General features: G+C 33.7%; 2 protein-coding genes across 3 annotated transcripts; one reads left to right on the top strand and one right to left on the bottom strand.

Moving 5' to 3' along the window:
* Positions 1–3,830: 3,830 nt before the first annotated feature.
* LOC126698713 (cyclic nucleotide-gated ion channel 1-like) lies at positions 3,831–13,363 on the top strand. 2 transcript variants are annotated; one of them, XM_050396107.1, is made up of 8 exons: positions 3,855–3,978; positions 5,444–5,576; positions 6,458–6,902; positions 8,728–8,937; positions 9,937–10,214; positions 10,444–10,555; positions 11,406–11,693; positions 12,521–13,363. In XM_050396107.1, exons 2-8 carry the CDS (start codon positions 5,536–5,538, stop codon positions 13,043–13,045), a joined length of 1,899 nt encoding a protein of 632 aa, XP_050252064.1. In that variant the 5' UTR covers positions 3,855–3,978; positions 5,444–5,535; the 3' UTR covers positions 13,046–13,363. The 2 variants fall into 2 exon arrangements, with proteins under 2 accessions (XP_050252065.1, XP_050252064.1); XM_050396108.1 differs by lacking the exon at positions 5,444–5,576 and having other exon boundaries at positions 3,831–3,978.
* A 2,728-nt stretch (positions 13,364–16,091) lies between these two features.
* On the bottom strand, positions 16,092–17,398 carry LOC126700702 (uncharacterized). The gene is made up of 4 exons (XM_050398904.1): positions 17,247–17,398; positions 16,716–17,021; positions 16,415–16,634; positions 16,092–16,316 (listed from the first exon to the last, which is right to left on the bottom strand). The coding sequence occupies exons 1-4, from the start codon at positions 17,396–17,398 to the stop codon at positions 16,092–16,094; spliced, it is 903 nt and encodes a 300-aa protein (XP_050254861.1).
* Between the last annotated feature and the right edge of the window lie 8,367 nt (positions 17,399–25,765).

Below are 25,765 nucleotides of genomic sequence, written 5' to 3'. Positions count from 1 at the left end.
TTTATATATATGGTTGAAGCCCAAAGTCAAAGGCATGACCGATAAAATATTGGAGCTAATTTGATTTGTCTTGAGATGGAGTTTTTAATGCTAAATTCTTCCAAAATGAATTTTTATTAAACTCATCTTTCTAAATTCAAGTAACAAGGCCCACGTTCATTAACAAATAGGACCAAACCCAGTAAGATTTTAATAAAATAGAGGCCCAATTCGTTTTGTAGTGTTGCTTGGTACTATTAGATTAAAACTTATTAAAAAAGAAAGAAAAAAAAAAAAAAAAAACAAAACTTGGGTTGTCCTAATAAAAATCAAGACAAGTTGACTTCCAATATCTATATCATATATATATATATATATATATATATATATTTTTTTTTTTTGGGTTTATGAGATATCTCAAAAACTTCCATAAACCGATAGTAAGGTGCGTGAAACTTGGAATCTCAAGATTTACGACACATCTTTCAAGTCTATTAAACCTATTGTCTAAGTGTTCTTGAAATCACATTTTGTATCGAATTCGAATTTAAAACACAGCTAATGAGATGCTTAAGTAGTTCCATACTTGCTTAAAGGTTTTAAATATGATGGTTGAAGCCCAAAGTCAAAGGCATGACGGATAAAGATGTTTGAGCTAATTTCATTTGTTTCTTTCTTTTTTAATATAAACTTGCTTGAGATGGAGTTTATTAATGCTAAATTCTTCCAAAAGGAATTTTTGTTAAACTCATCTTTCTAAATTCAATAACAAATAAGGATTTTACCCAAAAAAAAAGAAAAAAGGCCAAACCCAGTAAGCTTTTAACGAAAGAGAGGTCCAATTACTTTTGGAGCGTTGCTTAGTAGACACTGGTAGAAATTTCGGGCACGTGTGGGTATTTCACACTTTCTCAAGTCATGGCATAGCTCGTTCTTTCGAACTCGTCCCTATGAATAAGTTTTGTCTTTTAAAGTCATGGCATTGCTCGTTCTTTCGAACTCTTCCCTATGAATAAGTTTTGTCTTTTAAGTCTCAAACATACTACAAAAGTTAGGGCACCACTTTATTTATGGGAACTAGCACAGCTCTCTACTGCATTGGCGGCTCCACATGCAAGCCAGGTGGTTACAACAAGATCACCTTGACTTGCACCTGATTTACGAAAAAAAAAAAAGTATATATATACACTTGCAAAAAAAATATTATATGCTAAACTAATTTATTGTAACCACCCTAATAAAAATGTTGAACATCCTGACTTGAGAATTACAAAAATTTGGGTTCAACAAAAATAAAAGTAATGTTACATTTACAATATTTTTATAATAATTTCACAACAAATTTAATGTAGTAAGCTGTTACTAATTCTAATTTGACCCAAATACCGATATTATTTTTTTAACCACCAATAACAGTTTTTTGCATAAAATTTATTGTAAAAATGTTGTGGATGTAGCATTACTTCAAAATTAATTCTCCCCTCCCCCCAAACATAATTCTTAATCCCTTTTATAAATTTTAAAAAAATCTTAAATATAACAACAAATATAAACCAAACAAAAATAAGATAAGATCAAACAACAAGAAGTGAACAAATTATTCAACAAAAAGCCTATTATAAAAATAAAAAAACCGCTAATCATTTAAAATTATAGATCGTTCAACCTATTCCATAAAATAATATTCTCTAATTTCATTTTTCCTTAAAAAATGGTACTAAAAAAATATTGTGGTTGTGAGTTTTCTTTGATGGTAATGATAGTTATACTCTTTTTGGCTTTGCAATCGCAACAATTTTGCTCTCTTTAGTGACTTAACTTACAATTGTAGCAAATATTCAAGTTATCGCTTTATTAGATTTTGTATAATTTAGATTTCTTAGTGATCACCCTAAAAATAATTCCTCGAGCTGCCTCTACTTCTTTTCTTTTTGTATATTTTTAGACCCCTTAAAACACAAGTTGTTTAACCTAGTTATTTAGCCATGTGATTACTTAGGTAAATTATTCGGATCTAGGTTAACACAATCAAATCATATCATGTAAGTAATGCGAAAATATAAAGAACACACGATATGATAACTTAGGAAAACCAAACTGGTAAAAAACCTGGGGAGGATTTAACCTAATTATCCTCAAGGTAAAACAGGTCCACTATGTAAGAATTAAAGTTTTTACATTAGAACTTAGATCACTAACATCCTATTGCTACCTTAAGTAGAAAACTTACTACCACAATCACCTAACAGCTCCGAATCCACAGACTACTTCTTTCCTTGATCCACTACAACCACAAGTACTCCCACTTATGACTTTGAGACTCCACTCAAAGGTTTTAAATCTTCTTTAAATTCTTTATGCAGCAACTGAAACAATTACCAAGTTCTTGACATGAATCTTACTCTTGATATCTTAACCTTGATAACCCTAAGTGTGTATATATGAAGGTAAACACCTCTAGATTTCACAAGAGATTCAACACACATCACATCAAAGATCTTAGAGAGCTTTTTGGTACAAAACCCTAGATCTACAAAAGAGTCACACTCTTCTCTCTCTAAAAAGTCTTATAAAAATGTGCTTAGGGTTTCTTTTATATACTAGAAGAAGTAGATGTGAAACCCTAATCCTTAATGGGCTTGAACTGCTGTTTGGGTTTAATTTAAATTCTGCAGATATGATTCTCGATCGATCGAACCTTACTTTCGATCGATCGAGCCTTGCAGAAATTGAATAGTAATTTTCTACAATTACTCGATTCCAAACTTACATTAAACCAAACTTTAAGCAAGTCTAAATTTAGACTAAATGTTTTGATCATAGTTTGCCAACATATACAAAATGAAGTTCTAATACATTAGTTTCTAAAGTCTTAGAACCTATCACTTTTCAACGTGGAACTAAATTTTTCAATAAGATTAGCGTTCTTATTATAAAAATACTGATTATTTTAAAGTAGTGTGTCACAATACAATAATGCTAGTTTCAGTTTAACCTTTTTGTTCTGGATAAGTTAGTGGGAAAGGGTCCAAGTAAGTGTATATCTGTTAAACGTTCAAAGAATCAGACCTTTCACCATTTGTTTATTTCCCCCCTATTATTTAATTCGTTTTCTAAAAGAAAAAACGAAACCGAAGAAATGTCAATCTAAAGGAAATTGGGATGTTTTTGTTACATCGAGCTTTGGAGTTTCTGTAATTTTTCTTCTCATTCACATTCACATAGGTTTGACTCTTATTTATTTAACAAAATAAAATATTATATAATCACTAAACAATATTTTATTTGAACGTAAAATTATGGTATACGACATGGTTGTAGGATAATGCCAAAAATGATTCCATTTACTTGTAAGTCATTCCTTAAAATTAAAAGAAAATTGATATATAGCAAGTTGGCTGCCAATGCAGAACCTCATGGACAGAGACAAATAATTGTACGAGTTTCTAGTACAAAATTGAGGAGAGTAGTTAGCTTGTCACACATACAAGCTAAATATAATGAAGGTTTTATGGCCAACTAGCAATCATGAGGCTTTTATTTAATACTTCATCTTTCCATTTCTTACTTTTAATATCCTAAGTTCCCATTTGCACTTGCAATTTTCAGGTCAAGTCAATTAGCACATTGCAAAATATACATACTTTTATATATATTACAATTTTATTTTGCTGCAAATTTGTGCAGTTGGGTTTTTTTTTTTCCGAATGTTTACACTGTCATGCAGATCTGGCTGAGTGGACTTTGGAATATAAATTAACAGTTCATCAGTTGGTAAGAAAAACAATAGAATACTATTAGTTAGTGTAATGCTTGAGGAAGACACTAATTAAACAATACAATACTATTAGACACTAATTGCTTTTCTTATTACTTGTAACTTCATCCACAAGCTTTCAAAATCCAACGACAAAGCCAATTTCAGCCACTTTTTGCTTTCTCCAAATCATGGTCTCTCCTGCTCTGCCTTGTAAAATGCCTGCCACTCAAGTTTATCAGGTTCGATTTTGTTATATAAATTCTCATTCCTTTTTTTTTTTTGGTAGGGGATACTTCTTTAGAACTATTTATTGTTTTTTTTTTTTTCATTACTTTCCAAAATATAATTAGACAGTGTTTTTATTTTTTATCTAATTTTGTGTGCTTCATTTTGGCAATTAAACTAATTATTTTTGGAAATTCAGAGCTATCTTGTTAACAAAAACAACAAAACAGTAGAGACAGGGATACCCAAAAAAAAAAAAAAAAAAACCGTCTCAAACAATTCAACCTTTGTCAGAAACTACTCTGCTTCTACAACACCAATAAAACTATATACGGCAGAAAAACTACAGATTTTCTTGAAGGAAAAGATAAACTCCAGCCATTACATAGGTGATAGGACCCTCTGAAGAATAGAATTCCCTATCTTGGCATGACCATCCATTCTTGCTTTGATATCCAATCTTATTCTTTTAATCAATTGCTCTTCTATAAGGAACCCTCCATGGACTCTGGTTTCTTTGAATCCAGATGTAGATGAAAAGCCATCATGCCACTTTGCATAAGGTTGATCTGAAATCTCTACCCTTTAGATTCCTGATCTCCCATTAAACCACTTCATCCCAATCATCAGAAGCATCAGCAACTAAGCAAAGTTCCATCAATTGCCTCCTAAGTCTTCTAGTGAATGAGCACTTGAAGAATAGATGTTCCTTGCTCTCAATACTGTTTCTATAGAAAACAGTCAAACACAAACACAGTCTCCTTTGTAGCACCATTGCAGCATCCTTTTTCTAGTTGTCAACCTATTCCTCAAAGTCAACCAGCCAATAAACCCATGTCTTGGATTAGTTTCAGGGAACCATATCAACTTCCGCCATGGAACTTCATTTTCTTTATGTCTGAGTTGCTCCCATGTTGCATCACAATTCAATTTTCTTGTAGGAGATGTGATCCAAACAAGCATGTCCTGTTCACCCAATCTGATGAGGCTAAGTTTACTTTGAACAATGACCAAATCATCAGATCTAGCTGGGGACCAAGCCCACTTCCATTAAGCAACACACACTAGTTTTGCCTCAGTGGAGCTTGCTGCATCATGCACCATTCTATACCCATAAACCTGGTACAAGACTCCATCTAGATGCCACCAATCCAGCCAAAGGAAGATATTTTTACCATCTCCTACTTCCCTAATTTGAGTAAATTTCTACAACCCCAAGTGCTTTGTTGTGGAATTTTAACATTCCAATAGCACTTATCCTTCAAAGTCTTGCTATTTTTATTGAGATAGGAATAAGTAATTTTATAAAAATCTTTGCTTCTTGATCTCGTGATGCACAGTTTCACAATGACTATCTTTATTGCTTCTGGCCAGTCAAAAGAAAAAGAAACAAATGTCTTAGGGTGAACAGTGTGGAAAGATTACACTTTGAGTAAATGAAAAAAGGGAATTTGTTTAATCTGGTTCAGAACTTTTCAGGATTCAAAATTTCTTTGGTAAGGTTCGTTGGGATCTATAGTTCAGAGATTGATTCTTTATTTTGGACATTGCGTTATTGATACAATTTCGTTATGAGTCAGCTAGTGCATCGGCGAGAGAATGGTCGTCAAAGGCTAGTTTCTTTTACTTTTTGCACCATGTATACATTGAGGGGCTTTAATTGTTTCACATCCAACAGTATTCACACTTTTTCAAATCATATGTAAAATGTGTACAACTAATATGAAAGTGTGGATATTGTGTAAAAAATTTCTCATATAAATATGTGAAACAATCAATAATTACCCACATTCAAATAATATGTCATTCACATATGTCAGTAATTTGAATCAGCAAATTCTTCAAGTTGATTGTTCATGTTTAGCTAATTCTTCTTATTCTTCCTTTTTTTAATTAAAATTTTCTCCCAGTGAGATAACAAAAGCTTATTTCTTGTTTGGCTACTTGTGCTAACTTATTTAGATGCTTCTATATTGGTTATTGATATTATAAACATGGACAAATAACATTTCAGGTCCTTAGCTACTAGTTTGGATTGAAAGGGAGGGAGAGGGAGTAAAGTAGAGTAGAGTAGAGTTAGTCAAAAATCACCTTAGCTGAAAATTAATAATTTTCGGCCAACTCTACTCTACTTTACTCTCTCTCTCACCTCCTCAATCCAAACTGACCATAAAATTAGGCTAATTTCTTAATTTTTTTTTCCTAGAACAAAAAGCCTTAGTCCCAAAACTTAGAATTGGCTATGGATGCTCAACATGCTAATTAGGATGAGCTATATGTTTTCTCTCCGCTTTGGAGATAGACTATTGGGTTAAACCACGTCATGAATTATGCTTATGCTCTTGTACTATCTATCTATCTCTTTGTCCCAACATCAATTATAACATTCTCAAAACCCTCATATTTCCTTTATGAATGGTGCGTTTGACGTTCCTTCATTCGGTTTTATTGTTTTCTACTCACCCCATTTATGTTTTCTTTGTTTTTGTTCAGGAGTCATGAAATTATTGAGCTCGGAGAATACTCGAGGAATGGAGTTGAAGTTGAGGGGCAACATTCCATTAAAAATGGGGCAGATTCAGGGGAAGGAAGGACACCACCATTGCCAAGGACAATTCTTGACCCCCAGGGTCCGTTCATTCACCTATGGAATAAAATACTCCTGGTATCGTGTGTGATTGCAGTATCGGTGGATCCTTTATTCTTTTACATCCCTGTGATCAATGATGCTAAGAGGTGCCTTATGTTGGAGAAAAAGTTGAGGATCGTAGTCTTAGTTTTGCGGACAGTCACTGATGTCATTTACATAGTGCACATTATTTTGCAATTTCGGACTGCATTCATAGACAAGATAGTCGAGGAAGGTGCAGAAATTACTAGTCGATATTCTTGGAAACACTTCATAATCGATATTCTTGTCATTCTTCCCATTCCACAGGTAAGGGCAGCTTTCTTCAGCTAATTTGTTTTTATAGGGAAATGCTATTACATTCATGATGAATGTTTTCTTTAGGTAAAACTCCATTTAGTCCCCTAGCATGTATATTATTATGAGCTGATAGTTTGATAGATTATATTTTTATAGGAAATTACATTTTATTCCCCTAAACTCTATCCCATTTTATACTTACCTTTTAATCTATAAGAAAACACACTTACCCTCTAAATTGTTAGTTGCATAGCTCTTACCCAGTTAAACTATGTGAATGTATATTTACCCCCCTATACTATTACTCATATAATACTATGCTACCATGAGTAATAGTTTAGAGAAGTAAGTGTGCACTGTCATAATTTAGGAAGGTAAGTATAAAAGGAGTATAATTTGAAGATGGTAAAGTATGCATCCTCATAGTTTAGGAAGTAAGTGTAAAAGGGAGTATAGTTTAAGAGAATAAAGTGTAATTTCCCCTAACTTTTTATTGGATTGATATTTCAAAACAGTTGGATTACATATATAATTCTTCATATCCTTAACATACATATCAAGTTTTGTGACAAATAGATCTTATTTACTATTTGATTTAGAAACTCATTTTTTATGCATAAATTTAAGCATAGAAACATGAAATTTAAACATTTGACCAATGAAATTGTTATTGACCTCAGATAATTTTAAAATTTTGCAAACATGTAGATTAAAAAAAAAGTTAATTTAATCTAACGGTTGATTTGTTAAAATTCACATCCAATAAAAAAATATTAAGTGGTATAATATAACTTTTACACTAGTTGTAAGTTTTTAATTTGATACTTAATAGTTATAAACTTACTATATATAAGTTGTGGATTTTATTATTTTTATTTTTTTAATTTAATATGTGAAAAATAAACTCACATATTTTTTTAAAAAAAATTATATATATTTTTTATTGAATATTATCAATTATAAATGTAATATGTATTTTATTAATTATTTATAATTTTAAAATTATTAATTAATTATTTATGACATCACTGGTTCAAGTCTGATCAAACTAGAAAACCAAGAACCACTCTCTTTCCAAAATTTTGATTTATCCGGTATTTAAAAATATTGTGCAAATAACTTAAATCATGACATCTACATGGAGTGTGCACCCTACCCGCAAGCCTGGGTCCAACGGGTTGGGTGTCACTATAGTTATACTGCTAACTCTAGTTGCTCCCCCTACCCTTTTATTTTATTTTATTTTCATTAAAAAAAAAAAGAATTACCTTTGCTTTTAAATATATAACGTAAGCATTTTCTTTTATTTTTTTTAAAAAATTTGAAAACCTGCACAAAAACGGCTTTGTTTCACTTTGTTAACAACAACGTTGAAACGGCCAGTAATGGAAGGAAGGACTTTGATTGATCCCTTGAATACATTTATTGTGTTTTGTAAGTTTTTTTCTTTGTTTATTTGGTTTATTTTGCTACGTATAACTTTTTAACATAAAAATAAAATAAAATTTTTGTTTAAAAAAAAAATTATTATGGGCATAACTTTATGTTTGTCTAATTTATTTTTAAACAAAATATGTTAAAAGAAAATAAGGTATAGCAAACCAATCTTAAGAACCAATTAAACTGATAGCTCCTATACAAACTTAAGGGGACTAAATTATATCATAGTTTTACTTTTTATTTAAATTAGTTTACGTTTTTCTTTTACAAAAACTACATTTTTAGAATTGGTTTTATCCAGTTTCAGGAGAAAAAGAAATATATTTTTTTTAATTATTTTATCCTGCATGGCTAGATTTTATCTTTGACTCTAAACTTGTTGCAATCTATTCAGGTAGTACTTCTCCAAATAATTTATTCTGAAATGAGAAGCACCAGATCTTCAGATTCTATAAAGTGGCTGAACGCTCTCGTTCTCTTCCAATATGTGCCAAGAGTTCGTCAGATCTACATATCCTGGAAGGAACTTACGAAAAGTAAAGGCAAATTTGTTGGATGGGTTAAAGCTGCGTTCATTTTCTTTCTGTACATCCTTTCCAGTCATGTAAGTTTCTTGAGGTACTGATTTCATATTTATCAAGGGTGAATTATAAAATTGCTCGGTTTTATATTTATTAAGATCTGGTTCAGGTAAATTGCACCACCCAAAGTTACCATTCAATCCAATAAGATGTTACACCAAATTGGTATATTTATGGAAATTATATAATCTAAGAATTGATTTGTCAAAATTTACATACAATAAATTATTTTTTAGCGGAATAACATTATTTAAAGTTACACATTTTTATTATTATTTATAGATACGGTAGAATTTAAACCTATAATGTCTATTTTATAATGATTATTTTTATCATTTGGTCAAGATACTAGTTGGTTTTAGGTATAGGTGGATTTTGAACTTTATATCTTGATACTATAGTTGGTTTTTAGTGTATGCGAGGTTATAATATTTCTTATTTGATAACAAAATATTTTATCAACTAAGCTAACTGAAACTTACCTTAAGGTTACACAATCCAACCCTTTTTTTATTATTAAGTTTTTGGTAGAATGACTTGCTCTTTCATGTTTTTTGTTCATCCTATATTCTAAGAAAACAAAATTTTGGTGTGTGTTTACTGTTTATAAGAAAAAAATAATCTTGATTTGGTTTTGACCTTAAGACTAAATTATGTTCTTGAAATTGAGATCAACATGGAGTCTGATATTAAGATTACACGTTCAGACTAAAATTACTACATAAAAGAATAATAAAATTTAGTCCAGTCCTTATATATTTTTTAAGTTTTGATTTATGAATTCACATTTAAAATCTAAAGATATCTGACATTAAATTAAAGTATAATTAAGACTCTTGGTGCAAAAATTGAAATATAATTATAATTTAATTGAATTCTTGATTGAGCTTTACCTTTAATATTACAAAAGAGAAAGCCTACTCAACCAGTTTTGTAGGTTGCCATGATATCATAATTACATATTTTTTTTAAAGAACATAAAAACTTGATGAATGATTTTTAATGTCATGTTCGTCTTTCAGGTAATTGGAGCCTTTTGGTACTTTTTCTCGATTGAACGAGAGACAGTTTGCTGGCACAAAGCCTGTAAAAATCAAAGTGGATGTGCCCGAAGTTCTTTTAGTTGTGCTCACTCGGGAAATTACACATTTCTTGATGATCTTTGCCCTATAAATGCACCAAATTCAACGCTATTTGATTTTGGAATATTTCTTGAAGCCCTTCAATCTGGTGTTGTGCAGTCCTCAAATCTTCCAACAAAATTCTTTTTCTGTTTCTGGTGGGGACTACGAAATCTAAGGTTTGCATGTGCTAGACTGACCATTATTATATATTGACCAGTGATCTTGATTTTTGTTTCCTTATGATCATACTATAAAATGCTTTTATGGTCTTTCTTGATATATCTCCCAAGTAGATTTCTTCGTCTTAACTTATTATTTCCCCAAGAGTTTGTACTTCGTAGATTCTTACTTTATAGTCATTCCAGTTAAAATTCTAAGTTTAGTATGTTTGCGCCATTTTTGCAGTTCTTTTGGTCAAAACCTCCAAACAAGCAACTATCCCTGGGAAAGCTGCTTTGCAATTTTTATTTCTCTCTTCGGCTTGCTGTTATTTTTATGTTTCCTTGAAAATTTGAAGGTAAACACCCAATTCTTTCTTTTCTCTCATTTTCTTTTGTTTAAAAAGGTTTGAGATTGTAGTGGTGGTGGTGTGGTGTTGTAGATTGTTAGCTGAATTGGGAGGTGGGACTATTCATCTATGATTATGTGAAGATTTTAGACCATAAAAATCAGCTTTAATGTATATTGCCTAAGCCTGGTAATGCATTATTTGAAAGGTTAAAAACCAAGAAGGGTTTAGAATCTTTCACATCCTACAATGTCCCATCTCTTATTTTTACATCACGAATAAATGTGGACATCTGATATGAAAGTACAGACATTGTGTAAAACGTTACACATCTTGTGTGTGAAACAATTAATAATTGGCACCAAAAAAAAGCTGTATTTAGTGCAATCTTGGGCAAACCTACCTCATCAACTTCTTGATAAGTGAGTACTATTTTTTCCCTTGTTTTCTTTCATTCATTGTTTTTAATTGACTAATCATGGTACCCTCCTTTTCTTGATCATGCTTTTCTTGAAACAACAGATCCAATTTAATTTGTTGAATTGAACAGCCAAGAAAACGTATATTTAATTAGATTGTGAGATCAATCTCAGTCTCTATCCCCTCAAAATGAAAAGGAGCATTTCTCTATACATGCTAGAGGAGTTGAAACCAAAGCATCCCTTAATTCAATCTTCTTCTTCTTCTCTTTTTACTTATTTATTTTTTATTTTCCCGGTGAAAAGAGAATAATTATTGAACCACAAGTGCGACCTAGGATTAGTCTTAATCCTAGGGCAGCGAATATGTACATACTTTATATGTGCCAGATATTGTAAGATTTGAAGAATTTATCTTACTAATAGTGGAGCTGGAACAGAATTATATCCAGTCTGCAACTGAAAGCTCAGACGAGGACCGTAAGACATCAGGGGAGAAAAGATTGGAAAATCTAAGAAAGAGTAGACAAAGAATAGTAAGAGGAGAAATACAAGTATGGGCCGAAAAATACATGTTCCCCGATGAAAAAAAGCAAGAAATTATGAATATCTTTGATGAAAATTGGAAAGAAGACATACATGTTAATGTGGAGAATCTTTTCCTCATTCTTCCTCCAGAACTGAAAAGTTATATAAAGCACCATCTCTGCTTTCATATGCTAGAGAAAGTGAGTTCCTCTGGCTCTATATATTTCCTAATTAACTTTTTGTCCCCATGCATGCATGATGAGTAAGAATAGTACTTCATTCATATATCTACACTCCCCCAAGAAAGAAAGGTATCGTTAAAAAAACAATTGACGGTTCTATTTATGTGAGAGGAGCAACTGCATGCCTTTATGATTGATTTCCATTTTTTGAAAAAAGAGTTAGGAATATGTATTAATTAGAATTTTAAATATATATTATGGTGATAAATGAATAAGTTTTATTAAATTTAGTTCAAATAAACCTATAGTAAAATCCTACTGAATTCTATATCTAAAATCAAATACCATACTTGAGAAAAAAAAGAGTAATGCTACAACTATAAAGTATTTTACAAAATTTTTATAAAATGTTGATGTGACCAACTTCTTATTAGTTTTCATTTATACCCACCATTAATATCACTTTTTCATCTACTAATAATCATTCGTTACATCAGTAGTTTGTAAATTTTTTTGTAAAATAATTTGTATATCTAACATTATTCGAAAACAAAATGTTTAAAATATATTTAGAATTTAATGTTTGTGTGTGAGAAAAAAAAATATAAAGATGAGATAAAAATAACTTTCTGAATGATAATATGAAGTATTTTTATATTCATGCATACATCATACTCTTAGGGGGAAAAGAACTGCACTTTAATATTTGTAAATTTGATAATATGATTTTTTTTTCATGCTCACAAATATGCCACGGACATGATATATATATATATATATATATATATATATATATAATTTCTTGTCATTATGGCATTATTCATCTCGATTGCTTTATAACTTAGGTGCCAGTGCTTGAAAATATGGAGGAACGATTGTTGCATATGATATGCGAGTCTCTGAAACCAGTCTCCTACAAGGAATACACCTACATTGTTCGAGAGGGAGAGCCAATTGATACTACTTACTTCATTACACGAGGCATTGCATGGACCTACACAACCCGTAATAATAATGGTGAAGCAACAGGCTCCTCACACGCTGAGTGTCTTGAAAAGGGTCACTTCTTTGGAGAAGAACTTATACAATGGGGATTGGGAGAGGCCTCTTTGTCTAACCTATTCAGACTCCCACTTTCTTCGAAAGTAGTTAAATCCCATACAAAAGTTGAAGCCTTTGCTCTAATGGCCGATGACTTGAGGAATATAGTCTCTAGAACAAAATTTCATGTTAGTGAAGAGGAATTGGAAACTAAGGTAGCTTCTATGTTTCAAGCAGCCTTGCGCGGCAAGAAAGAAAAGTCTTCCCAGTCTGGTACAAGCGGCGGGGATGAGAAGTTACCCAGTTCATCAGGTACACAAGTCAATTAAAGCACTGCTCGTTCAAGCTGAGACCTATTATCGTTAGGATATTGTGACTGCTTATTGACATCTCTTCATCATGAACAAATGTGTCTACTTTTGAAGAGTTAATCGGTTACAGAGTAAAACTAAAGTCATTGTTTTGCCACAACGTTACAGTCTTACAGATTGTAGTGCGTGCATTTATTGAATCATTGTCGTATCACAGGAGGCAACCATTCAAAAGTTCAAAAACACTTGTGATGTTATATTACTGATTGTTTTAAAAGTTTAAACCATTGAGATCTGATAAATTTAATTATTTAACTATATACTTCTAAGTTTTAACACCCCCTTACGTGTGGGCAGAAACTGCATTTAATAGGTGAGGTCCAACACAAGAGATTTTAAATGAGAGGTAGAGTGGATAAGATAATGATCGAACTTAAGATCTTTTGCTATGATATTATGTTCTAGTCTTTATTATTACTAGTTAATAAAGACCTACATTTTTCTTTTTTAGAGATAGTTTCAACTTATGATGTCCGCTCTTGATGATAGTTTTTTATCATCAGATCACGACACCAGTCAAGTTTTTTTTTAGAGATAGCTTAAACTAACTGGTACTTTATTTATTATTTATATTTTTCATTTTCATCAATTTCAATGAATTGGACTTACTAGACTGACCTAGACCATAATGGACCGAATGGACCAAAGTGAATCAAATGAACCAAAGTGAACCGAATTAGACCTAAATGGAACAAATCGGACCGAGGCGGATGTTTATTATCTCTATTTCTTGAAATTGATGAAAATGACATATGGTTCTCTAAGTAGGAGCGGAATTGGACCATTTAACTTGACATTGAATACTACATTAGCATACATATATGAGTATAGTGGTGCAATAGGATTTTTGTGTGAGTATAAACTAAAAATAAATAAATGGTGTCTTCGACCAAGTTGTTTTTAATACATTCATTTTTTTATTATAAATTACATTTAGGTTCTAGAATGTGTAAAATTATGGTAGTAAAAAGTGATAGTCCTATCATAATTGGTAAGTTACAATTAGTTTTGAAAATGTGTAAAGACATAATGCATTATTGTATACATTAATATACATATAAGGATGGAAAGAAAATGCATTAATGATCACTGATGTGACTCAACAGAGTCTAGCAACAACAAATGCTACGAACTTATATATATATATATATATATATATATTTTTTTTTTTTTTTTTGAGAAGAAGCTTTTAGATATTATATAGGTTACATTATCCTAGTTTCAACTGTTATAGTATTCCTAACTATATTACATATAATTAATAAAACCCTAAGGTTAATCTTATTATAAATACTGATTATTTTACAGTAGTTTGACACAATACAATAATGCTAGTTTCAGTTAAACCCTTTTGTTATGGATTAGTACTTGGTGGGAAAGGGTCTGACCAAGTGTACGTCTGGTAAACATTGAAAGATGTCAGGTTGAATTTATTTAATCATGTGTTGGCTTTATTCCGTGCCAAATTTGCTTGTATTTTAGCAATTTGATACCCTGTATTTAGGTGAGAATAATGTAAGGGTTGTATGTGAGAAGAGTGTGAAGAATTCAAGTGTGTGAGCATTTAAGAGGTTTCTCTCGACTGGCAACTCGCCAAAATGTCACACGTGTGAAGCATGCAGGAAGCTAAAGGGTCACGACAGCTGGAGCACTACAGGACAAAAATTGACAGTCTGGCCTGGCAGTTAACTCGCGACTCAAACTCATGACTCATCCCACTCGTAAGACTAAGTCGCCAGAATGTCCTGTTTTGTAGAAAAATGACTTTTCACATTCCTCACGTACCCTACTATAAATACCCACCTAAAAAATGTAAAGAGCTTCCAGAGAGAATTTTGAGAGAGAAACCCTAGAGAAAACCAAGATTGACTCATCCACAATCTTAGACATTTGATTCTCCAAATTCCTCTACTTTCACTCTCTCCATTGATATATCCTTGAAAGGTTCATTTGTCAAATTCTTATCTCACCATACCCATATCAGTGAAGAGGTATTTTGGTGCTTGGGAAGCAGTTCGGAGATGACCAATTCATTTGGTTGATGCAATGGGCTTATTGTGGGATTCGGGAAGCTAAAAAAGCTTAACCCTGTTGGAGCAAGAAGCTTGGAGGGCTTAGGTGCATTGGGTAGATTAGGCTTGGGGGGTCTACTGCTATTCATGTATCCCAACTTTATTCTTTAGTGGATCATTTTACCGCTTGGAGGGTAGCGGAGAGGTTTTTCGCCGAGTTCTTTGGTTTCCTCTTTTGTAACACGTGCCGGTGTTATCTTTGTGTTTGCATCTCTCTAACCCTTACTCTTGCCTTTTAATTACTGCTGTGTTGTGATTAATTATGGTGTAGATTTGTTTATCTGGTTAGGTTTTTGCTTGTACTTATTATTTCGCTTATTTATTGTTTAAGTATAAGCTTGTGTTGGTTATATTTAAAATTAGGGGTCTAAACATTCATTAATGTTTTATACACCAAGTGAAATTTCAAAAGAATTAAAGTCCTTCACCCTTTGTTTGTTTTCGCCCTATTATCTAATTCATTTTCTAAAAGAGAAAATGAAACAGATTTAATGTCAAACTAAAGGAAACTAATGTTTAGATGGAGGGTTTATCTGCGACACAAGCATGGCTTTTCGAGATTCATGTCTTTGTTACATAGAGCTTTGGAGTTTTTGTAACTTTTCTTCTCATTCACATTCACAAAGGTTGACTCTTATATTTTAACAAAATAAAATATTATATAATCACTAAACAATATTGTTAGGTTTTTTAGATCCCTGTAAACTAGATTGTTTAACCTAATTAATTAACCAAGTGAATACTTAGGTTTATTATTTAGATCTAGGTTAAAACAATAAAGTCATATCATGTAAAGCAACGGAAAATAAAGAACACAATGATATGATGACCTAGGAAAACCAAACTAGTAAAAAACTTGGGGAGGATTTAACCTAGCTATCCTCAAGGTAAAAAGCAAATCCACTATAGAAAATCAAAGTTTATAATAAGACTTAGATCACTAACATCCTATTGCTACCTGATGCTTGCATGCTAACTGATTTCAACTCTTTCATTGCCTTATCCCACTGCTTATAATAAGTTGCAGTAGCTATCCTCCAAAAAATATCCCTTAAGATCAAGCCAGGATATTTCTTCTTAAAGTTGTTGTACAAATGCCTAACACATAGTCTATGGTCCACCCCAGGCATCAACTCCTCAAATGTGGGCATTAAACCCTACATAACCAAGATAAACACATATCAATAACAAATAAATAATGGACAAACTATGAATAAACAAACAGCATTAAAAGTAAGTTAAAGTTTGGACAAACCTTTTGTTGATCAAAGATGAATGTCAATCTACGCTGTGAACTAGCATTTACATCACTTATAAGCTTTAATATAAACCAAGTCCACGAGTCCTTCGTCTTAGCTTCTACAACAGCAAATGCTAAAGGGAACAATTGATTGTTAGAGTCTGTAGCCACAGCAGTCATGAGTTGGCCACCATAGTGTCCCTTCAAATGGCATGCATCCACACCAATAAAAGGCCTATATGTGACATAGCCCTTCTTACATGCATTTAAACAGACATACAACCTCTAAAATAGTGGACATAATGTCCTCCCAAGCCTCTCAATCTCCTCAATAGGTAAGTTAGCCGTAACCACATTCAATAGGACTGAACTACCTCTATTTGTCCTCAACAACTCAGCACAATATTCGCGAATGTTGGTAAAATGTGCTGCTTGGTTGCCATTAATCATGTCTTGTGCACAAAACTTTGCCCTATGTACTTTGCTCCTTGAAATGTGCACAAAATATTTCTCCTGAGCTCCTTTTACAATTGTGGAACTTGTCATGTTTAGGTGGTCACTCAACTCGCCCACCAGTGTCTTCCCCAACCATTTACTAGTGCATCTCATGTTCTTAAAAGTCCTAGTACAAGTATGTCAACCATAGTATGTTCTCATCTAAAATGTCATTTGGTCCCTCATCGTTGCAACATATGCTATCTACTTACACCCATCTTGACAAACTGCCCTCACTCAAACTTTATCATATTTTTTAAAACAAATACCCCAACCCCCATGAACTACATAATTAGTTACAACATTTTTAAATTGTTCAAGTGAAATAAACAACATTCCCTTTACAAAGTACATATGTTTTGGGTTTGTAGGAGGTATGAACACAGGATAAGGAGGTATAGCATTGTTGTCTTCATCGTCCATTCTAAGAAGCACCTCAGAGTCATAAGGCTGGTCATTCTTACTAAGACCAGTTACAACCTTGGCATTTGACTCTGTCGCCATGTTACTATCTTGTTCTTTGCTTGCCTGGCCTAAATCAACTGGCCCCATCACCAACTTGTCAAAAGCATCATCATCACTACCACTTGAGTCTTAAGAATTATCAGAAATGTTTATATCATCACCTTCATCCATATCACAATCATACACCTTAAACACATCATCAAAAGATGCATCACAACCAACCCCACCAACAATTGCAACAGATTGAGTGAAATTTCCCACATCATCAATTATGTTAGGCACATCCACACAATGCTCTACATACAACTCTATCACCTTATGGCCCTGAACAGCATCTGCCATTCCTATAGCCAAATCATCATTGTCAGTAGTTACAGGCCTAAGCCCACCATCCTCCAAGCTCACCATAGGCATCCTATACCACAACTTACCATAACTCATATACCCCAACTCATATACCATAACTCATATACCCTAACCATATTTCTCAATTCTTGGGCAGACCAACAATCACGATCATAGCCATCAAAATAATTTATAGCAACCCCCTCATACCTAATTGGATTGTTCAGAAGTTTCCCACCATGATGAACTTCCATAGAAAATTCATCCATTCTGTGAGAGACTGCGCCCCCGGCCCATTTTTATAGGATGTTGGGCCAAACCCACGTGAATGGGTGGAGTCGTGTTATTACCTCTCAAAATGGAGGTTTGACTAGTTATATTTTTCCCTTTAGATTAAGGGTTTTATAATTGAGTTGCCACTTATTTAATTATTGGAAAAATAAGAAACCATAATTGAAAAATTCCTCATTTTATTAATTTGAAATTGAATTTACATTGATCATAGGAAAATTATATGACTTTGGTCCTAGATACAATCTAAGATAAAGTACATGGTTTTGTTTTCTAGTTACAATCTAAAAATTGAAAATTACATGGATAAGCATTTGATCTACTAACCCTTGATCTAAGCTCGGAGGCTATGTTACATGGTGGGAAGGTGTTAGGCACCCACCTTACCCGGTGAAACCGGTCTTCTAGACTATGGTGGCCAACATTCATATCACATCATCCAATATGATATCAATCAATTTGCATGTTGAATTTAAAGTGTGTGCATGTAATGACCTTAATTCAATTTATTAAGTATTGCATTCGGATTGAAAAATAAATTCTAGTGAATGTGTGTGGATGGTGATAACCTAGATTCAAAGATCTGAAAGAATAATTAAACAAACATGTTTTTTCATATTTTTAATGTGGATTTAAGATTAAATCTAGTGATATGCATGAACATGTGATGAACAACTAAGAACATGTGAAGAACACATAAGAACAATTAAAAAAATTTAAACATATTCAAGAGAATTATCATGTTTTAATCTTAAATTCTCATCATGGCAACATAAACAAACAGTTAGGGAAAGAGATTATATCTTCATGCAAGATTCATATGGTGGAGGAGGGGACTCTTGATGGAGGTCCTAAGGGTGGAGGAAAAGAAGAGCTAGAAGAGGGAGAGTGAGTCTCACTCAATACCTTAAGTCTTAGGAAGACCAAGATATGACAAGACTACTTAACTTCACTAGAACTCAAGAGAAGAGAAGAGAGGAGGGTTTTTTGTGTCTTGGAATGAAGGAGATGAGAGGTTTATATAGTAGTAGTGGAGGAAATATGAATGGAAGACCATTTAATAAGGGTTGACAAAGAATCATGAACCTAGACCTCATCTTAGCCTTTGGGGAAATTTGGTGCATTAAATGTGGAGATTGATGAGCAAGTAAAGTCCGGTTTTCCCGTAGCTGCTGTAACAGCATGTAGAGCCAACTTCGAAAAATCATATCTGACTCAATTCTGATCAGAATTATCTCATTCTTATACTCAAATTGAAACCCCAGATGTCTAGTTTTTGGGAAAATTAACCTCATTCACAGATTCAAAATATTCTGAGAGACATTGATGAAATAGTGAGCAGAGGTCATTTGTTAGAAAATGGTTTCAGCATAATTAACATTAATAGATCTCAAATTAGCTCCCAATTAACATTAAATGACTCTAATTACTCCAATTTCAGACTTAATTGGTTCCAAATTTATTCCAATTAAAAGATAATTGCACAAATTACTCATTGAATAATTAATATTTAACTATCTAGTTAATTAGGTATGTACAACCCTACCATAAAATGTAGTCCTAACCAATCAAATTATGACACATCATCGTTCTCAAATTGATTATACTTATAATCAATTGAAATCAATTGTTCATAATCACATATAGTCAGACTCAATTTGTGATAATGCATCTTGGCCATTAAAATTTGATTTGATGATAACTTTCAATCTGATGGTCTGATTAGGGCTTATGACCAGTTAATTTGATTGTTACAACATCAAGATCATTTTGGTGAAATGAGATTAAGAATCTAATGACCAGAATCAAGATGCATATGTCCAAGGTGAAATTACCCTTCTACCCTCCATATAAAGTTAAATACGGGTTACAAAATGGGGTGTTAACACATTCTTGCAAAAAAAAAAAAAAAAAAAAAAAAAAGATACATCCACATTAATTATATTTCATAATTTTATTAATGTGTGGTATTTTTGAAACATACCAAAATAAATTAAGAAGTACACATGATATTATGTAGCTAGAGTGTAAACATTGAAAAGCCAGAAAATTTACTCAATGAACAAATCAAAAACTGTTAACAAATCAAACACTCAAGCAATAACAATGAAAACAGCACAATACAAAACTACCACTTTCAAAGAACGTAATCAAACTTTTTTGTTTTTTCTCAATACCCAACAGATTGAATAGATATTTTATATCATGAAAGACAATTTTGTGATGAAACTATGGAGTAGAGAAATGGGTATAGGGAATTGTGGAGGAGTCAGGGGTTTGGGAATTTTTTATTATTGTTTGGATTACTCAAAGAGAGAGAGAGGGACGAACCTGAAGCCACTAGAATAAAGAAGGCGCCGTGGGAAGGAAGGAGAAGGCATCGCCGGAAAGGAGAAGAGATTTTGGATTTTAGGGAGAGTGTTTTACATGGGACTGTGACTCTCCCTATTTAATGAAATAAACAAAATTCTGAATCAAAATAAAAAGATTTTATTTGGTTTTTTTTTTTTTTTTTTTTTTTTTTTTTTTTTTTTTTAAATTGATATGTTAGTCTAGGTGGCGGTTAATGTGGAAATTTTGTTATTTTTTATTTTTTATTTAGGCTGTTTGACACATCAGACTTTTCCATCCAAGAGATAACAGCAGAGACTAAATTGACACACCATTGAAATGTTAGGGACCAAATTGACACAATTGAAATGTTAGGGACTAAATTGAAATATAATGTAAAGGATAGGGATCAAATATGTAATTTACCAAATATGCACTGATTTTTATTTTTAAAATAAGCTGGCTACTGACAACGTTGAGGAAGGACAATATAATCTTGTGTGTGTTTGTCTTGAGCTTCTTTGCTCAATGTTTAGTTTTTAATTTTTACATACAATTTTTTAAAATCTTACATTTTTTCTTTTATTGAAATACAAGTATACTTTAATACATTTTTAGTATAAAACTAAATAAGTTGTTTTCAAAAGTTTTAGGTTTTAGTGTTTGATTGAGAATTGTTTATTTTGATAAGTTTAACAAAAATCTAAAAGCTAACTTATTTAAAAAGCTGAAATTATATTATTTGAAATAAAATTGAGACAAAAAATAACGTGAGACTAGATTATAACATATATATATTTGCCTTTTTTTTGTCTCAACTTTTTGGTATATTTTATGTTAAATAATTTAACTTTTAACTTTCTTGTTCATTTAGGGTCAGTTTGAGATTTGTTTATTTTGCTGAAACTGAAAACTTTTTGTTGAAAGTATTGTAGATAAAGGTAAATGTTAGTTGAAATAGTACAGTGAGACCTATGAATAGTAGCAAAAATAAGTTGAATAGTAAAATAAGTTGGCAAAAAATAAGCTAGCCAAATAGACAGTTAGGGTCTGTTTGGATACCACTTATTACTGAAAACACGGTAGCAAAATAAGTTTTAAATATATAAATAGTACCGTGGGACCCAGTTTTGAAGAAAAATTTGCTGAATTAGACAACTTGTGGGTCCCATGAACAATGCACGGGACCCACTGTATTGGATGCAATAAACTGAATTTCAACGCAATCCAAATGGAGGCTTCGCCTTCGGTTGGATACCAATGAAAAATGAAAATTATTTCACTGTTCAGCTTATTTTTGTTACTATTCATAAACCCCACTGCACTTTTTGATACTATTTATGGGCCCCACTGTACTATTTCACTAACTTTTACATTTATTTACCGTATTTTTAGTAATAAATTTTCAATTTCAACAAAATAAGTAGTATCTACATTACTAAAAATTATATCTTTTAAAAAACTTTATGTAAGTTTTTCCTAAACACACTCTGTATTGTCACATGAATTTAATATCATGAAGGTTTTAAAAAAAAAAAAATATATATATATATATATATATATATATATTTTTTTTTTTAAGTCAATGTTGAGGATGTTTTTGCAACAAGGGTCGAAAATGCGAGAAAGGCCCAAATCTCCCATTGGGTTCTTTAAAAGTGTTTATTATGGAGAATCAAACCCAAAATTCCAAATGTATAATGAACAAACGGCTAATGGTGCTTTGACAAGAGAGAATCAAAATGCTAATAACAAAAGTGCAGAAAAAAAAAACATAAAAATATAACAGGTCTGAAACTTCGACCCGCAGTCACCAAGAAGAGGAAATTGAGAGAGGTTGTGAGGAAGAAAGGGAAGGTTCTCTTGTATCCATATTTTCACCCCTAAGGTTTAGAATTGTGTGAATGTTTCCTGGTTTAGTGGGTTTTTGCTCTCAAGTTTCAGCTCTATGGGGAAAACATGGTTCAACAGGTCTGAAACTTCGACCCACAGTCACCGAAAAGAGGAAATTGAAAGAGGTTGTAAGCAAGAGAGGGAAGGTTTCCCTGTACCCATATTTCCACCCCCAAGCTTCGAAATTGTGAGATTGTTGACTAGTTGAATGGGGCTTTGCTCTGAACTTTCAAGTATGTGGGTAGAATGTGGCTCCTCTCTTTATGAGTTGAAGAGAGAGCTTTATATAGAGTTTGGGGTGTTGCTCTTGACTGGTTTTTGAGTAGTAGAAGAGACTTTTATCCCCTATGATACTATTTTGGTGTTTTGGCTTGGGTTGCTTTTGTTTAGGGAAGAGTTTGGTATGCTTTTAGCATGATTTTGGAAATGAAGTGGGTTTGCTCTAATTGGTTGCCTTTGGTCAGAAATTTCAGACCATTGGGAAGCTCACCTAAGTGAGGGCTAGCAGATGGAGTTGGCCAATGGGAGCCAACTATGTTTAAAGGAAAAGAAAGGGTTTGGGTAGAAACTTTGGGTCACAGTCACCCAGAGCATAAAAATTGTTTTGGGGTAGAAATTTCGGGTACAAGATCTCCTCCATGAGCTTAAGGTGCTACTAGTATCCCTTGCCCACTTGGTAGCATGTATGTGTTGGGCTCATGCAAAAGGTCTAAAAGGAATCGACCTATACCCTCCAAACCACACTTCCTCAATTTTTCCCATAAGTCGCATGGGCTTGGGCCATGTTTAAAAGAATAAAATAAAATATAATACATGAATTGAGCCCACAAGGAAGTCAGGCTTGGTTGAATCGAGCTTGTACAAAATGTGTCGTGAAAATGGGTATCAACATTAGCCCCCGGAGCATGTGTGGCGCTTGCGACATACGTGTGAGTAGTTGATGATTCCCATTGCTTGTAGATGTTGCGAGTTTCGAGAATTAGTTTACCCAAATGCTTTATTTTTTGTTGACATGACATGGGTCAAAGAAGCCCATATGTCGAAATGTTGTCGGTCGTAGAGCCCGCTTTAAGAAAAATCGCCAATTGAAGAAAAAAGCTTGTATGTGTTGAAATATTGTGGTGATGAAGCCCGTGAGACTATGAGAGTCAAGTTGTAACCGGATGAAATTGTTCTTGGAACTTTGACTCTTTGAGCTTTAAGTCCAACTATTTGATCAATAGCCTTCATAGCCACACATATAAGAATAATAATATTCTTATATAATGTTATTATTTCTTCTTCGGCCTTCTTGTAATTTGAATGTGGCATAGACCATAGATGTTTGATGAGTACTAAACTTTATATGACTTAGCTGCCAAAGGAATGATCTTGGCAATGTTTGTGCATAGGCGTGTGGGCTAATTTAGTTTCACATACATCAGCTCATATATTGAAGCTTGGCTCGCCACTTGGTAGTCGACTTATTCTCAACATGTATTAGGTTGTTATTTCGTTAGTTTCAAGAAGCCCCTACATATGGGCTGCGTTTTCGCGCATTGCGGCTCATGGTGCATTTGTTCGTCACCATTTCATAGGGTGATCACATTCTCACATACAATGCATAGGCTTGCTAATTTCTTGAGGAAGAATTTTATCCTCGCGTATAGCAAATTACCATGTGGCAATAAGGTAGTGATCCGTTGCATTGACTTTCCCATATTTTCAAGGGATGGTTATGTCCTCACATCTAGTGGATCATCACACTTGGATCATAAGACATTATGTTGGCTTCCTTACCACTTTGTAAGGCTTGTTGTTAAGAAAATGTTGGCTTTCCCTACTTTGTTGAGGGCATTGCATCCTCGCAAGTAGGGGTCTTGCCACATATGTTCTCTAAGGCAACGGGCAAAGCAGACGTCTAGTCTTGGTCATTGACATTTATCACGGACACGTCTAGTTCAGGGTAGGCTTTCTTAACTTGATGGAGTGCGTCATCAAAGTCTTGAAGGAACGAGCCCCCCAGCTCGCCTAGTAAGGCGTCGGAATCACGGTATTCTCGGACTGCTACCTCCTTAGCCTGACGGAGCTTTTCCTTTAAGTCTTGGATTTCCTTTTCTTTGCCCTCCAGGGCCTTCCCAGCCTCATTTGTCTTTTGCTCAAGCTCTTTCCTTACCTGCTCTGAAAGGTCAAACTTTTTCTCCATAGTGGACTTCCACTTGCTAAGTTGACTTAACTCACTCTCCGTCTGCTCTGCCTTTGCTCGAACACGTTCCAGGGCCACCTCACGGTTAAGGCACTGGTCCATCAGGCCCTTCATCATGACCAAGGACTGAAACAAGCAAGTTAAGAGTGTTAGAGAAAAACAAAGTAGAGTGGACGGGCGTAAACCGACGGACAAAGATTACCTGTGCAATAGCAAAGAGACTCGTCTCCCCCATCGCCTCCGTCGAGTGATTACCCAAATCCTCGTAATCCTCAGACGAGATTATAGAAGAAAGTTTCTTAAGGGCGAATTTGGAGTCATCACGAAGGAGAGGGGGAGGCTTCTCTTGGCTTGTGGTCGGGGCCTTCATCAAACCTTTGCCGGACCCATGCTTTACTGGTGTGACGGTCTTCGCACCCTCAGCCATTAACCCGATGACGGGTTCCAGAAAGACTTTCTGCTGCTTTTGTGGACGATCAGATTTGGACGGAGGCTTTCTTTTTATCGACGGAGCCGTCCCCTTAGGAACCACCTCGCCAGACTCTTTTCTTTTGGCAGCCTGTGCCTTTATCAGAGCCCTCCTCTTAGCATCGTCCATCTCTGCAAAGAAGGACGGATAAAATCATTAACCAAGTTGAAACCGTTTATACAAAATGAAAGTTGACGGACTTACGTCTGTGGATTCTTTCGTTATATCTGACGAATTCAGGAGTGGGTTCAGGATCATCACAATACCAATAAATGGTATTTGGGTTCACCAACTTTGCCCAAGTCCTTTCTTCTGGCTTGGTCTTCTGAAAAATCTTCTCGAGAAAGCTAAACTCCTCAATACTAACTTGTGGGCACCATCTACCTGCAGAGAAAATGGACGGTTAAAAGAAAGAACCATAGTTGACGAATACAAAAAGTATTTGCAAATTAGGATGGGTGCATACGAGATGAATGTAATACTCCCCAAGTTGTGTCGACGGGCATATACTTCGTCTCTCCTGGATGGCTCATCCATTCGTTACCCTCTAAGAAGAAGTAACGACTCTTCCAGTCTCTATTTGAGTCGGGTGTTTCAAAAGTGACCTTCAACAATGGGCTCCTACTGGCAAAACTATACATTCCTCTTGACCTGTCAATTTCGTCTGGACGATAGCAATGAAGGAATTCACGCACCGTCAGCCTCCTAGCACCGTCTATCATAGCACCATAGAGAATCTCCATTGCTATGAAGACCCTCCAGGCGTTTGGGGATATCTGGGTGACGGATAGACCCAAATATTTTAAAAGTTCTCTATGTAGGGTACTTAGCGGAAACCTAAGTCCAGCCTTCAGCATCTGCTCATACACTCCAACACCTTCTACCCCGTCAT

The sequence above is a fragment of the Quercus robur genome, chromosome 9 (genome assembly GCF_932294415.1).
Source record: "Quercus robur chromosome 9, dhQueRobu3.1, whole genome shotgun sequence".
In the NCBI taxonomy this organism is placed as follows: domain Eukaryota; kingdom Viridiplantae; phylum Streptophyta; class Magnoliopsida; order Fagales; family Fagaceae; genus Quercus; species Quercus robur.
This window is presented reverse-complemented; position numbering and strand designations above follow the sequence as displayed.